This window comes from Phyllobates terribilis, unplaced genomic scaffold (assembly GCF_046119375.1).
Source record: "Phyllobates terribilis strain yellow unplaced genomic scaffold, ASM4611937v1 Scaffold_9__5_contigs__length_417890890, whole genome shotgun sequence".
Lineage (NCBI taxonomy): Eukaryota > Metazoa > Chordata > Amphibia > Anura > Dendrobatidae > Phyllobates > Phyllobates terribilis.
Window position 1 is genome coordinate 370453312 of NW_027362769.1, and position 14683 is coordinate 370467994.

Below are 14683 nucleotides of genomic sequence, written 5' to 3' on the forward strand. Positions count from 1 at the left end.
AGCGACTCCATTATTGATGCTTTTCCTGTATCACTTCCAAGGATTGTGATAGCTGTCATCTCCTCGGCTATAAATCCTGCTTTTATGGACCCCGGTGAACATTTTCCCCCATAACATCACATACAGCTGACGAGTAGATCTGACCCCAATCTCTGGTCATAGGGAGGTCTCTGAATTTAAAGCGGATCTGTCACTTCTTGCTATTTCACATGTATTAACAATCTTGGTGCATATTTTCATACAATTCTGCATTGTGCTATTCCTCTATTACACCTCCTAGAAATGTGCAAATTCTCTACAGTTAATGCATATAATACACAGAAGTGATTAGATTATGTAGGGGTTCTCTTCAGTTCAGTATTTGTTGGCACATCAGTTACATACGGCATGAGGGGCTGCCTGGTGAAGGTCTGACCACCGGGAGTTATGTCAATGCCTAAAAGTTATGGGTCAGGGCAGTCTGTAAAGAGGAGGCTCCACTTCGGGATTTTATAAACTGCCATCATATAAGAACTGAATTCACAGCCCAATTCACAATGTAGGATTATCTACAGTAAGGGCACATAGATTCTTGACAATGAAGTAGATGGAGTAGGTAGGAGTTCTCTAAGGTAAGGACATGTAGTATCCAGTAATGAATGAAAATGACGCAGATTGGAGTAGGTAGGTGTTCTCTACAGTAAGGGCATGTAGTATCCAGTAGGGAATGAGAATGAAGTAGATTGGAGTAGGTAGGTGTTCTCTACAGTAAGGGCATGTAGTATCCAGTAGGGAATGAGAATGAAGTAGATTGGAGTAGGTAGGTGTTCTCTACAGTAAGGGCATGTAGTATCCAGTCGTGAATGAGAATGAAGTAGATTGGAGTAGGTAGGTGTTCTCTACAGTAAGGGCATGTAGTATCCAGTCGTGAATGAGAATGAAGTAGATTGGAGTAGGTAGGTGTTCTCTACAGTAAGGGCATGTAGTATCTAGTCGTGAATGAGAATGAAGTAGATTGGAGTAGGTAGGCGTTCTCTACAGTAAGGGCATGTAGCATCCAGTAGTGAATGAGAATTAAATAGATTAGAGTAAGTAGGCGTTCTCTACAGTAAGGGCATATTACTAAAAGAACATCAAGTAGTGAATGAGAAGGACGTAGATTAGAGTAGGTAGGGATTCTCTACAGTAAGTGCACATAGTATCCAGTAGTGTATTGAGTGAAGTAGTTTGGAGTCGCTAAGGATTCTCTACCGTGAGTGCACATAGTATCTAGCGGAGAATGAATCACTTCTTGCACAAGGCCTTCTGTGTGTTCCTGACCGCTCACCATTGTGTCCCGCTCTCCAGGTTCCACCTCTTACCAGGCTGCCATCCGAGAGATAAAGCGCTTTTTCCCTGACGGACTTGTCTGTGATCACCGGTCCATTGTACTAGAAGAAGGACAGGTAAATGTCTCCCTTTTCTTCTTCCTGTCATGAAAATCTCCTTTCCGGGATCCATGCCAAGTAAGCCCGACTGACCTCTTTTATTTCGGAGATTGACCCCATTTTACAATCCACCGGACCCAACATGAAGTGAAGGAAATGGAACGTATTAGTGTGCGCACGCTTCCTAACCGAATGCTGCATGAACCATGCGGTGCCGCGCGCCTCAGCAATTTATAAGAGATGTCTCCTCTGCCTATAAATTGGCTGATGGCTCCATGGGGTAGACAACTGCAGGGCGTCAAATCAGAGCTTTTATTGTCCTCCATGTGTTTCTTTCATTTAAAGGGCAACTTACACTACATCTCATAATGGCAGGGAATATCACTAGGATACATCATGACTGTATGGTCAGCACCCGCGGCCCCCCAGCTGTGCCGAGACCTGCAGCCATCCCTATTCACTCCAGTAAAGTTGTGCTACAGTTCCCATAGATATATCCTGGGCCGAGGGGAGTGGGCATACCCTGAGGGACGCTAGTGGGCATACCCTGAGGGACGCTAGTGGGCATACCCTGAGGGACACCAGTGGGCATACCCTGAGGGATACCAGTGAGCATACCCTGAGAGACACCAGTGAGCATACCCTGAGGGACACCAGTGAGCATAACCTGAGGGACGCTAGTGGGCATACCATGAGGAATACCCTAAGGCAGGGTTCCCCAACTCCAGTCCTCAAGGCCCACCAACAGGTCATGTTTTCAGGATTTCCTTAGTATTGCACAGGTGATGTAACTATTGCCTGTGCTGATGATGGAATTATCACCTGTGCAATACTAAGGAAATCCTGAAAACATGACCTGTTGGTGGGCCTTGAGGACTGGAGTTGGGGAACCCTGCCCTAAGGGACACCAGTGAGCATACACTGAGGGACGCTAGTGGGCATACCATGAGGAATACCGTAAGGGACACCAGTGAGCATACCCTGAGGGACGCTAGTGGGCATACCATGAGGCATACCCTGAGGGACACCAGTGAGCATACCCTAAGGGACACCAGTGGGCATACCCTGAGGGACGCTAGTGGGCATACCCTGAGGGACACCGGTGAGCATACCCTGAGGGACATCAGTGAGCATACCCTGAGGAACACCAGTGAGCATACCCTGAGAGACACCAGTGGGCATACCTTGAGGGACATCAGTGAGCATACCCATAGGCATACCCTGAGGGACACCAGTGAGCATACCCATAGGCATACCCTGAGGGACACCAGTGGGCATACCTTAGGGACACCAGTGAGCATACCCATAGGCATACCCTGAGGGACACCAGTGAGCATACCCTAAGGGACACCAGTGAGCATACCCTGAGGGACACCAGTGAGCATACCCTAAGGGACACCAGTGAGCATACCCTAAGGGACACCAGTGAGCGTACCCTGAGGGACACCAGTGGGCGTACCCTGAGGGACACCAGTGGGCATACCCTGAGGAACACCAGTGAGCATACCCATAGGCATACCCTGGGGGACACCAGTGGGCATACCCTGAGGGACACCAGTGGGCATACCCTGAGGGACACCAGTGGGCATACCCTGTGGGACACCAGTGGGCATACCCTGTGGGACACCAGTGGGCATACCCTGAAGCATAACTAGGGGGACACCCGTGGGCATATCCAGAGGGACACCATGGGGCATACTCAGAGGGTCACTAGTGGGCATACTCAGAGGGACACTAGTGGGCATACCCAGAGGGACACTAGTGGGCATACCCAGAGGGACACTAGTGGGCATACCCAGAGGGACACCAGTGGGCATACCCATAGGCATACCCTGAGGGACACCAGTGGGCATACCCATAGGCATACCCTGAGGGACACCAGTGGCCATACCCTGAGGGACACCAGTGAGCATACCCATAGGCATACCCTGAGGGACACCAGTGGGCATACCCTGTGTCACACCAGTGGGCATACCCTAAGGCATACCTAGGGGGACACCAGTGGGCATATCCAGAGGGACACCATTTGGCATACCCAGAGGGACACCATTTGGCATACCCAGAGGGACACCATTTGGCATACCCAGAGGGACACCATTTGGCATACCCAGAGGGACACTAGTGGGCATACCCAGAGGGACACTAGTGGGCATACCCAGAGGGACACTAGTGGGCATACCCAGAGGGACACTAGTGGGCATATCCAGAGGGACACCAGTGGGCATACCCTGTGGGACACCAATGGGCATACCCTGAGGCATACCTAGGGGGACACCAGTGGGCATATCCAGAGGGGAACCAGTGGGCATATCCAGAGGGGCACCAGTGGGCATACCCAGAGGGGACACTAGTGGGCATACCCAGAGGGGACACTAGTGGGCATACCCAGAGGGGACACTAGTGGGCATACCCAGAGGGGACACTAGTGGGCACACCAGTAATAGTTCTCATATGAGGGACTGGGATGATATTCCTCGATCATTCGTGGGGCTATATATTTGCAAGCCTTGCCAGTTTTCACACTTAGGTGTAGTTGGGGGTAAACTTTTCTATCTGGATAAAGTTGATCTGATGAATTAAAGGCGCCTTAAATGGTCCCTGTGCCTTTAGACAATGTGATCCCATTTGATAGACAATGTGATAAACAGACAATCTGCAAATTACTTTATTCACAAATTATGTTGTCTTACCGTCAGAAATTCACTGCATAGTATCAGCCGCCAGGGACGTGGGGGTGGATCTTTATCTCTACAGGAAGTGGGGGCGAGTCTATATATTTACAGGACGTGGGGGTGGGTCTATTTCTCTACAGGAAGTGGGGGCGGGTCTGTATATTTACAGGACGTGGGGGTGGGTCTATATCTCTACAGAAAGTGGGACGGGTCTATATGTTTACAGGACGTGGGGGTGGGTCTATATATTTACAGGACGTGGGGGTGGGTCTATTTCTCTACAGGAAGTGGGGGCGGGTCTATATATTTACAGGACGTGGGGGTGGGTCTATATCTCTACAGAAAGTGGGACGGGTCTATATGTTTACAGGACGTGGGGGTGGGTCTTTATCTCTACAGGAAGTGGGGGCGGGTCTATATGTTTACAGGACGTGGGGGTGGGTCTATATTGCTACAGGAAGTGGGGGCGGGTCTATATGTTTACAGGACATGGGGGCGAGTCTATATCTCTAAAGGAAGTGGGGGCGGGTCTATATGTTTACAGGATGTGGGGGTGGGTCTATATCGCTACAGGAAGTGGGGGCGGGTCTATATGTTTACAGGACGTGGGGGCGGTTCTATATATTTACAGGACGTGGGGACTTGTCTTTATCTCTACAGGAAGTGGGGGCGGGTCTATATCTCTACAAGAGGTGGGGACTTGTCTTTATCTCTACAGGAAGTGGGACGGCTCTATGTTTACAGGACGTGGGGGTGAGTCTATATCTCTACAGAAAGTGGGACGGGTCTATATGTTTACAGGACGTGGGGGTGGGTCTTTATCTCTACAGGAAGTGGGGGCAGATCTATATGTTTACAGGACATGGGGGCGAGTCTATATCTCTACAGGAAGTGGGGGTGGGTCTATATGTTTACAGGACGTGGGGGTGGGTCTATATCGCTACAGGAAGTTGGGGCGGGTCTTTATCTCTACAGGAAGTGCGGCGGGTCTATATGTTTACAGGACGTGGGGGCGGGTCTTTTTCTCGACCAGAAGTGGGAGCCGGTCTATATGTTTACAGGAAGTGGGGGCGAGTCTATATCTCTTCAGGAAGTGAGGGTGGGTCTATGTTTACAGGACGTGGAGGTGGGTCTATATCTCTACAGGAAGTGGGGGCGGATCTATATGTTTACAGGACGTGGGGGTGGGTCTATATCTCTACAGGAAGTGGGGCCGGGTCTATATGTTTACAGGACGTGGGGGTGGGTCTATATCTCTACAGGAAGTGGGGGCGGGTCTATATGTTTACAGGACGTGGGGGTGTGTCTATATCTCTACAGAAAGTGGGATGGGTCTATATGTTTACAGGACGTGGAGGTGGGTCTTTATCTCTACAGGATGTGGGGGCGGGTCTATATGTTTACAGGACGTGGGGGTGTGTCTATATCTCTACAGGAAGTGGTGGTAGGTCTATATGTTTACAGGACGTGGGGGTGGGTCTATATGTTTACAGGACGTGGGGGCGGGTCTATATGTTTACAGGACGTGGGGGCGGGACTATATCTCTGCAGAAAGTGGGACGGGTCTATATCTCTACAGGAAGTGGGGGCGGGTCTATATGTTTGGACGTGGGGGTGGGTCTATATCTCTACAGGACGTGGGGATGGGTCTATATCTCTACAGGAAGTGGGGGCGGGTCTATATGTTTACAGGACGTGGGGGCGGGTCTATATCTCTACAGAAAGTGGTGGTAGGTCTATATGTTTACAGGACCTGGGGGCAGGTCTATATGTTTACAGGATGTGGGGGCGGGTCTATATCTCTACAGGAAGTGGGGGCGGGTCTATATGTTTACAGGACGTGGGGGTGGGTCTATATCTCTACAGGACGTGGGGGTGGGTCTATATCTCTACAGGAAGTGGGGGCGGGTCTATATGTTTACAGGACATGGGGGCAGGTCTTTATCTCTACAGGAAGTGGTGGTAGGTCTATATGTTTACAGGACGTGGGGGCGGGTCTTTATTTCTACAGGAAGTGGTGGTGGGTCTATATGTTTACAGGACGTGGGGGCGGGTCTATATGTTTACAGGACATGGGGGCAGGTCTATATGTTTACAGGATGTGGGGGTGGGTCTATATCTCTACAGGAAGTGGGGGTAGGTCTATATGTTTACAGGACGTGGGGGCGGGTCTTTATCTCTACAGGAAGTGGTGGTAGGTCTATATGTTTACAGGACGTGGGGGCGGTCCTATATGTTTACAGGACGTGGGGGCGGGTCTATATGTTTACAGGACGTGGGGGTGGGTCTGTATGTTTACAGGACATGGGGGTGGGTCTATATCTCTACAGGAAGTGGGGGCGGGTCTATATGTTTACAGGACGTGGGGGTGGGTCTATATCTCTACAGGACGTGGGGGTGGGTCTATATGTTTACAGGACGTGGGGATGGGTCTATATCTCTACAGAAAGTGGGGGCGGGTCCATATGTTTACAGGACGTGGGGGCTTGTCTTTATCTCTACAGGAAGTGGTGGTAGGTCTATATGTTTACAGGACGTGGGGGCGGGTCTATATATTTACAGGACGTGGGGGCGGGTCTATATGTTTACAGGACGTGGGGGTGGGTCTATATCGCTACAGGAAGTGGGGGCGGGTCCATATGTTTACAGGACGTGGGGGCGGGTCTTTATCTCTACAGGAAGTTGTGGTAGGTCTATATGTTTACAGGACGTGGGGGCGGGTCTATATGTTTACAGGACGTGGGGGCGGGTCTATATCTCTACAGAAAGTGGGACGGGTCTATATCTCTACAGGAAGTGGGGGCGGGTCTATATGTTTGGACGTGGGGGTGGGTCTATATCTCTACAGGACGTGGGGATGGGTCTATATCTCTACAGGAAGTGGGGGCGGGTCTATATGTTTACAGGACGTGGGGGCGGGTCTTTATCTCTACAGAAAGTGGTGGTAGGTCTATATGTTTACAGGACCTGGGGGCAGGTCTATATGTTTACAGGACGTGGGGGTGGGTCTATATCTTTACAGGAAGTGGGGGAGGGTCTATATGTTTACAGGACGTGGGGGCGGGTCTATATCTCTACAGGACGTGGGGGCGGGTCTATATGTTTACAGGACGTGGGGGTGGGTCTTTATCTCTACAGGAAGTGGTGGTAGGTCTATAAGTTTGCAGGACGTGGGGGCGGGTCTATATCTCTACAGAAAGTGGGACTGGTCTATATCTCTACAGGAAGTGGGGGCGGGTCTATATGTTTACAGGACGTGGGGGTGGGTCTATATCTCTACAGGACGTGGGGATGGGTCTATATCTCCACAGGAAGTGGGGGCGGGTCTATATGTTTACAGGACGTGGGGGCGGGTCTTTATCTCTACAGGAAGTGGTGGTAGGTCTATATGTTTACAGGACGTGGGGGCGGGTCTTTATCTCTACAGGAAGTGGTGGTAGGTCTATATGTTTGCAGGACGTGGGGGCGGGTCTATATGTTTACAGGACCTGGGGGCAGGTCTATATGTTTACAGGACGTGGGGGTGGGTCTATATCTCTACAGGAAGTGGAGGCGGGTCTATATGTTTACAGGACGTGGGGGCGGTTCTATATATTTACAGGACGTGGGGATCGGTCTATATCTCTACAGGAAGTGGGGGCGGGTCTATATGTTTACAGGACATAGGGGCGGGTCTTTATCTCTACAGGAAGTGGTGGTAGGTCTATATGTTTACAGGACGTGGGGGCGGGTCTTTATTTCTACAGGAAGTGGTGGTGGGTCTATATGTTTACAGGATGTGGGGGCGGGTCTATATGTTTACAGGACATGGGGGCAGGTCTATATGTTTACAGGATGTGGGGGTGGGTCTATATCTCTACAGGAAGTGGGGGTAGGTCTATATGTTTACAGGACGTGGGGGCGGGTCTTTATCTCTACAGGAAGTGGTGGTAGGTCTATATGTTTACAGGACGTGGGGGTGGGTCTGTATGTTTACAGGACGTGGGGGTGGGTTTATATCTCTACAGGAAGTGGGGGCGGGTCTATATGTTTACAGGATGTGGGGGTGGGTCTATATCTCTACAGGAAGTGGGGGCGGGTCTATATGTTTACAGGATGTGGGGGTGGGTCTATATCTCTACAGGACGTGGGGGTGGGTCTATGTTTACAGGACGTGGGGGTGGGTCTATATCTCTACAGGAAGTGGGGGCGGGTCTATAAGTTTACAGGACGTGGGGGTGGGTCTATATCTCTACAGGAAGTGGGGGCGGGTCTATATGTTTACAGGATGTGGGGGTGGGTCTATATCTCTACAGGACGTGGGGGTGGGTCTATATGTTTACAGGACGTGGGGATGGGTCTATATCTCTACAGAAAGTGGGGGCGGGTCCATATGTTTACAGGACGTGGGGGCTTGTCTTTATCTCTACAGGAAGTGGTGGTAGGTCTATATGTTTACAGGACGTGGGGGCGGGTCTATATGTTTACAGGACGTGGGGGCGGGTCTATATGTTTACAGGACGTGGGGGTGGGTCTATATCGCTACAGGAAGTGGGGGCGGGTCCATATGTTTACAGGACGTGGGGGCGGGTCTTTATCTCTACAGGAAGTTGTGGTAGGTCTATATGTTTACAAGACGTGGGGGCGGGTCTATATGTTTACAGGACGTGGGGGCGGGTCTATATGTTTACAGGACGTGGGGGTGGGTCTATATCTCTACAGGAAGTGGGGGCGGGTCTTTGTATTTCTACGTCTAGAGGGAGTGGGTCCTTCTCTACAGAAAGTCGGGTGGGTCATTGCATTTCTGAAGGAAGTGGGGGGCGAGTCTTTTTATCTCTACAGGAAGTGGGGGTGGATGTTTGTATTTCTATAGGAAGAGAGGGTAGGTCTTTTTCCCTCCGCAGGACGAGGGCTGATCTTTGTTTTCTACAAGAAGTTGCAGCGGGACTTTGTATCTCTGTTTTCACTCTTCTATCAGACTTCATACAGGTGTAACATACAGGCAGGCTTTCAGTTCAGGGCAGACAAGCTATTGGATAATGGCAGGAGCAGTGTATGCTGGGAACTGAGGGGGAAAACAGTTCCAGCTCCTATAGTGCTGTCAGAATGCTGATAAAAGAGAGATATAAAATAGTGAATGTCAGGTGACAGAGCCTGAAATTTGCGACATATCAGGTATGTGCATGTGGTTTATCTGTATGATGGGTGATAGCACTATGTATAGGTTGCACATCCTCTGTAATCTAGCAGACACTGTGTTCTAGGCCTCTCACTGGAATAAACCTCCTTGATTTTCCTTTTTTTTTAAATGAATTTCCTGGAAGAGTTAACACAGTCCAAAATAATATTTTTGGCCGGGAATTGGGCTACCAGACAGACTGTACAGATTTTACGGAACACACCATGAGACTTTTGCCCAAAATAGCTACCATGAAAGTACAAGGCGTATGCTGATATTTTTGGTTGTCCTGGATTGTGCAGGCAGAATATATACGGGAAGGTCTGTATCTGATGTATGCACAGCTGTGTCCGCAGGGTCACCTGCCCGGGGGGACGTCATTGCTGGCAAATACGTCATTGTGCAGGAAAGGTAATTATTTACATGCTGAATCTGCGCCGCCATCCTTTATATAAAGTCATTACCTGGGTTTTCAGAAGGGAATAAGGCTGATGAACACGTGGCGGCTTCTTGGCACCTTGTGCTGAACATCCACATTGAGATGCCCTTCACCCTTACGCCACAGGGACAACTTTACAAATTAGACATTCTTTCAAGAGGAAATCGTTTTCCAAGTGCCACCTATATATGTTTTCGTAACTTAAAGGGATTATTTAGTTTTTTTGGACAGTGTTTTTTTTTTTTATTAAATGCATGTATCTGGGGCTTAAAATCTTTTTCTCAATAGGGTGTCATAAAAAAATTTGCACCGTTTACCTTCTATTGGCCCTGTGTTGCACTACTAATTTCTGGCTGCAGAATGAGTCAACTGAGTTTCCAACAGCGAGCCTGGTCTGTTAGTCTTACAGGGGAGTTTGTACCACTTATCTGTCTATTTTTCTGAGCTCCTCGCGGCTGATTTATGGCCACGTCTCACCTTTTTGGGTTCTAATGCCAAAATCTCCAATGATTCCAAGAAAGGGGGGCGCTGGACTCTCGCTGCCCGTGGTCTATTCAGCATGAATCAGGTGACAGGTTCCCTTTAATGGACAGTTGATGAAGCAGTGGTTGCACATGCTCAGTAACACTTCATTCACGCAGGAGACTTTAGGACCCTCTTTCTCTTGATCGGTGGGAGTCCAGCGATAATGCATGTATCATCTATCCTGTGAATAGGGGATACATACTGTTAATGGCACAACCCCTTGAAGTCTTTAAGGCTCAAAAGGCAGAATACAGGCCACCCAAGTGGCAGCCCATACTTTGTTATGGAATTAAGTTTCTCGTTCCGATCCTGCTCCGTTATTGGATCGTTTATGTTCCTACAGGCAGCGTTCCCTGGAATAGAAGCATAACGGGGAGTTCAGGTTTATGTTCTTTATGAGGCTCAAGACAAGTGGACCCCCACAGATTGTGCAGGCCGATATATCGATTCCTGCCCCTAGGACTGGGTGGGGGTCCCAAAGGTCAGACCTCCATCGATCATAAACTAACGGCACATCCTAGCAATATGTCATCACTTTATAAGATGAGACACCCCTTTAATAGTCATCATTGAGTATCATTTTATTATTATTACTATATTATATTTTAAGCTTTTTGTTGACTGTTTTATTACTGTAAATAAAAATATACCGCAATTATTTTTATTGTATTTTAGGCTTATTCTATTATTTATATTATTATATTTTAGTTTTACTGTTTTCACTACTTTATTATTTATTATATTAGGCTTTTTGCTATCCCTTTTTTATTACTACATTATATTATAGCCTATTTTCTATGACTGTTTTTTATTACCATGTTATAGTATTATATTTTACGCTTTGCTATTACTTTTTTACTATTTTATACTGTATTTTAGTCTTTTTGCTGTGACTGTTTTTTATTATTATATATTATATTTTAGGCTTTTGCTATTACTGTATTATTATATTTTATTATCTTAAGCATTTTATTTTCGGCTTTTTGTTATCCTTTTTTATTACTATATTATATTTTAGGCTTTTGCTATTACTCTTTTATTACTATATTATAGATTATATTTTAGGCTTTTGTGATTACTGTTTTTATTATTATTATTATTATTATTATTATTATTATTAGGCTTTTTATTTTAGGCTTTTTGGTATGCTTTTTTATCAGACTTTTGCTATGACTGTTTTATTACTATATTATATCTTAGACTTTTGCTATGATTATTTTATTACTATATATTATATTTTAGGCCTTTTGCTATGACTGGTTTTTATTACTATCTTATATCTTAGATTTTTGCTATCCTTTTTTATAACTATATTATATATTATATCTTAGACTTTTACTATGACTGTTTTTTTACTATATATTATATTTTAGGCTTTTTATTATCCTCTTTTTATAACTGTATTATATCTGACTGTTGCTATGACTGTTTTATTACTATATTATATATTGTATTTTAGGCTTTTTTCTATCATTTTTATTACTACATTATATATTATATCATTGACTATTGCTTTGACTGTTTTATTACTATATATTATTTTAGGCTTTTTGCTATGACCGTTGTTATATTATTATATTTTGGTCTTTTTTTGTTACATTGTGTAACTGACTTTGTGACCGTTTATTGTCGGGAAAGTGGGTCTTTGTGTATCCAGCTTCCTTTGTAACAGACCCAGATTTTCGGCACCTCCAGGGTAAGGTCTAATCTGCCGTCTTGGCTTCCTTCGCTGCTGCGACACATCCTCGGGCTCATTTTTTCATGTACAAGTGGCTTAATACAAAGGGACTGAACTGCATCAGAAAACCTGGCACATTGATATCCTTACAGAGTCACGACGGTATTAATCATTCCACCTTACAAGACTTCCAGTAACGATACCCCCAAAAATAACAGGGACCCCTTTAATATTCTGCGCAGCCTTGTTGTGGGTAGTTGTCTTCTGCACAGGTAACAGATGTTGATTGCTTCTCTTAATTGAAGCCATTACAGAAGTCTAAGGGGTCGAAACCAGGCATGAAATAATGATATCACTACTGGGCTATCAATGTTAGTTGTAGCAGAGCTGTAGATCTCACTCATGAACCAGGAGGATCAGGATGAGCACTTGAGATAGGACTGAATTGCAGGTGTCAGCACCAGGGCAGTTGCTTCTTCCCACCAGTAGGAAGTGATGGTGTATCCTGACAGTGTGCCATCACGTCTGACTATAGTTTACTATGTCGCCTTCACCTTTGTCTCTTCAGATCCCCAGAATGACACAGGACGTCATATTTAACAGCCGAACACAAAGACAAACTGTGAAGAATCAAGATTGCAATGGCGGACTGTCACTGAGTGCAGGTAACCGGGTGCAAACATGCCCGAGAAAGTTAGACAGTTCTTAGGGCTGGGGTCCTATATGAGAAGCAGGGTCCATAATAATTCAGAATGGTCAAGATGGTGACTTCACCTAAAGGCATAGTATATCAAAAACACCCCACAAGACCTGCCGTATACCGGGAACACCCCACAAGACCTGCCGTATACCGGGAACACCCCACAAGACCTGCCGTATACCGGGAACACCCCACAAGACCTGCCGTATACAGGGAACACCCCACAAGACCTGCAGTATACTAGGAACACCCCACAAGACCTGCCATATATCGGGAACACCCCATAAGACCTGCCGTATACTGGGAACACCCCACAAGATCTGCCATATATCGGGAACACCCCACAAGACCTGCCGTATACCGGGAACACCCCACAAGACCTGCCGTATACAGGGAACACCCCACAAGACCTGCAGTATACTAGGAACACCCCACAAGACCTGCCATATATCGGGAACACCCCATAAGACCTGCCGTATACTGGGAACACCCCACAAGATCTGCCGTATACCGGGAACACCCCACAAGACCTGCCGTATACCGGGAACACCCCACAAGACCTGCCGTATACCGGGAACTCCCCACAAGACCTGCCGTATACCGGGAACACCCCACAAGACCTGCTATATACAGGGAACACCCCACAAGACCTGCCGTATACCGGGAACACCCCACAAGACCTGCCGCATATCGGGAACACCCCACAAGACCTGCCGCATATCGGGAACAGCCCACAAGACCTGCCGTATACCGGGAACACCCCACAAGACCTGCCGCATATCGGGAACACCCCACAAGACCTGCCGCATATCGGGAACACCCCACAAGACCTGCCGTATATTGGGAACACCCCACAAGACCCGCCGTATAGAGGGAACAGCCCACAAGACCTGTATACCGGGAACACCCCACAAGACCTGCCGTATACCGGGAACACCCCACAAGACCTGCCGTATACCGGGAACACCCCACAAGACCTGCCGTATACCGGGAACACCCCACAAGACCTGCCGTATACAGGGAACACCCCACAAGACCTGCCGTATACAGGGAACACCCCACAAGACCTGCCGTATACAGGGAACACCCCACAAGACCTGCCTTATAATGGGAACACCCCACAAGACCTGCCGTATACCGGGAACACCCCACAAGACCTGCCGTATACCGGGAACACCCCACAAGACCTGCCGTATACCGGGAACACCCCACAAGACCTGCCGTATACCGGGAACACTCCACAAGAGCTGCCATATACTGAGAGACCTGGAGGCCATTGTCCATGAGGACTAACCTAAGATATCACAGGAGCACTGACCAATGCTGGTGTCTGGCTATGGATCACTTCTGCAGCAGGTTATAACATTCAGAGTGGCAGCACGTCATAACAGCCAGAAGGGCTCTACTAAGTATTAAATATGTCATAGAGGGGGTAAATAATTCTGAGATGTCAGTAAAAGTGGCATTTTGTTGTGAGTTTAGAGAAACCGTTTGTTCTGTCGTGTTGAAATATGTACTTTATTATTTTTTTTATTGGTTTATTGTAAGCAGCGGAAAGTTTGTACATTTTGCTAATAAGCGAATTTGTAATGGGGGATGAATAGTTTTGGTTGCATCTGCACCCCGCTCCTTACAGGCGCTATTGTCAGCAGATATCCGTGTTATCCCCTTCACCTTTACATGCTCTGTCTGATGGGTGTGTGAGGGATCTGCCACACGCGGGGTTAATGGTAAGGACCTGCGGCTGCCGTGACAAGTGCTGGCAGCTTATAGTCTAAGTATATGGAAAATGCAAGTCACATACAGAGCGACACGTGTGCTCGGCTAATGACGCACGCGGTGTCAGCGTCTCTGCACAGGAGCGCAGCTGCCCCGTGCTGCCGCCACTATCCCGCTCCTTCAGGACCAGGCGGCTTGTTAACCCTTTCCAGCCCCGCAGCCGGGCTCAGCTGGCGGCTACGACTTCAGCTTAAAGTTAAATAGTTTCCGCTGCCGAGCGGATGAGCAGGATTGTGTTATTGTGTCAGCAACAATGGAAAGTCTGAGGCCAGAGATGTGGACCGGCCTAGTGAGGTCCTCACGTGATCCGCACCGAGGAGCCGAAC

The 14683-nt window shown here is 47.8% G+C and overlaps 1 protein-coding gene across 5 annotated transcripts in view; it reads left to right on the top strand.

Moving 5' to 3' along the window:
• LOC141162302 (dynein axonemal assembly factor 8-like) overlaps positions 1-14683 on the top strand; it is a 71494-nt gene that overhangs the window by 45400 nt on the left and 11411 nt on the right. For all 5 annotated transcript variants that reach the window (XM_073648269.1, XM_073648268.1, XM_073648270.1 and 2 more), the window contains 2 exons: positions 1327-1424; positions 12447-12543. In XM_073648269.1, the coding sequence (XP_073504370.1) occupies positions 1327-1424; positions 12447-12543 (195 nt within the window). The remainder of the gene's footprint in view (positions 1-1326; positions 1425-12446; positions 12544-14683) is intronic.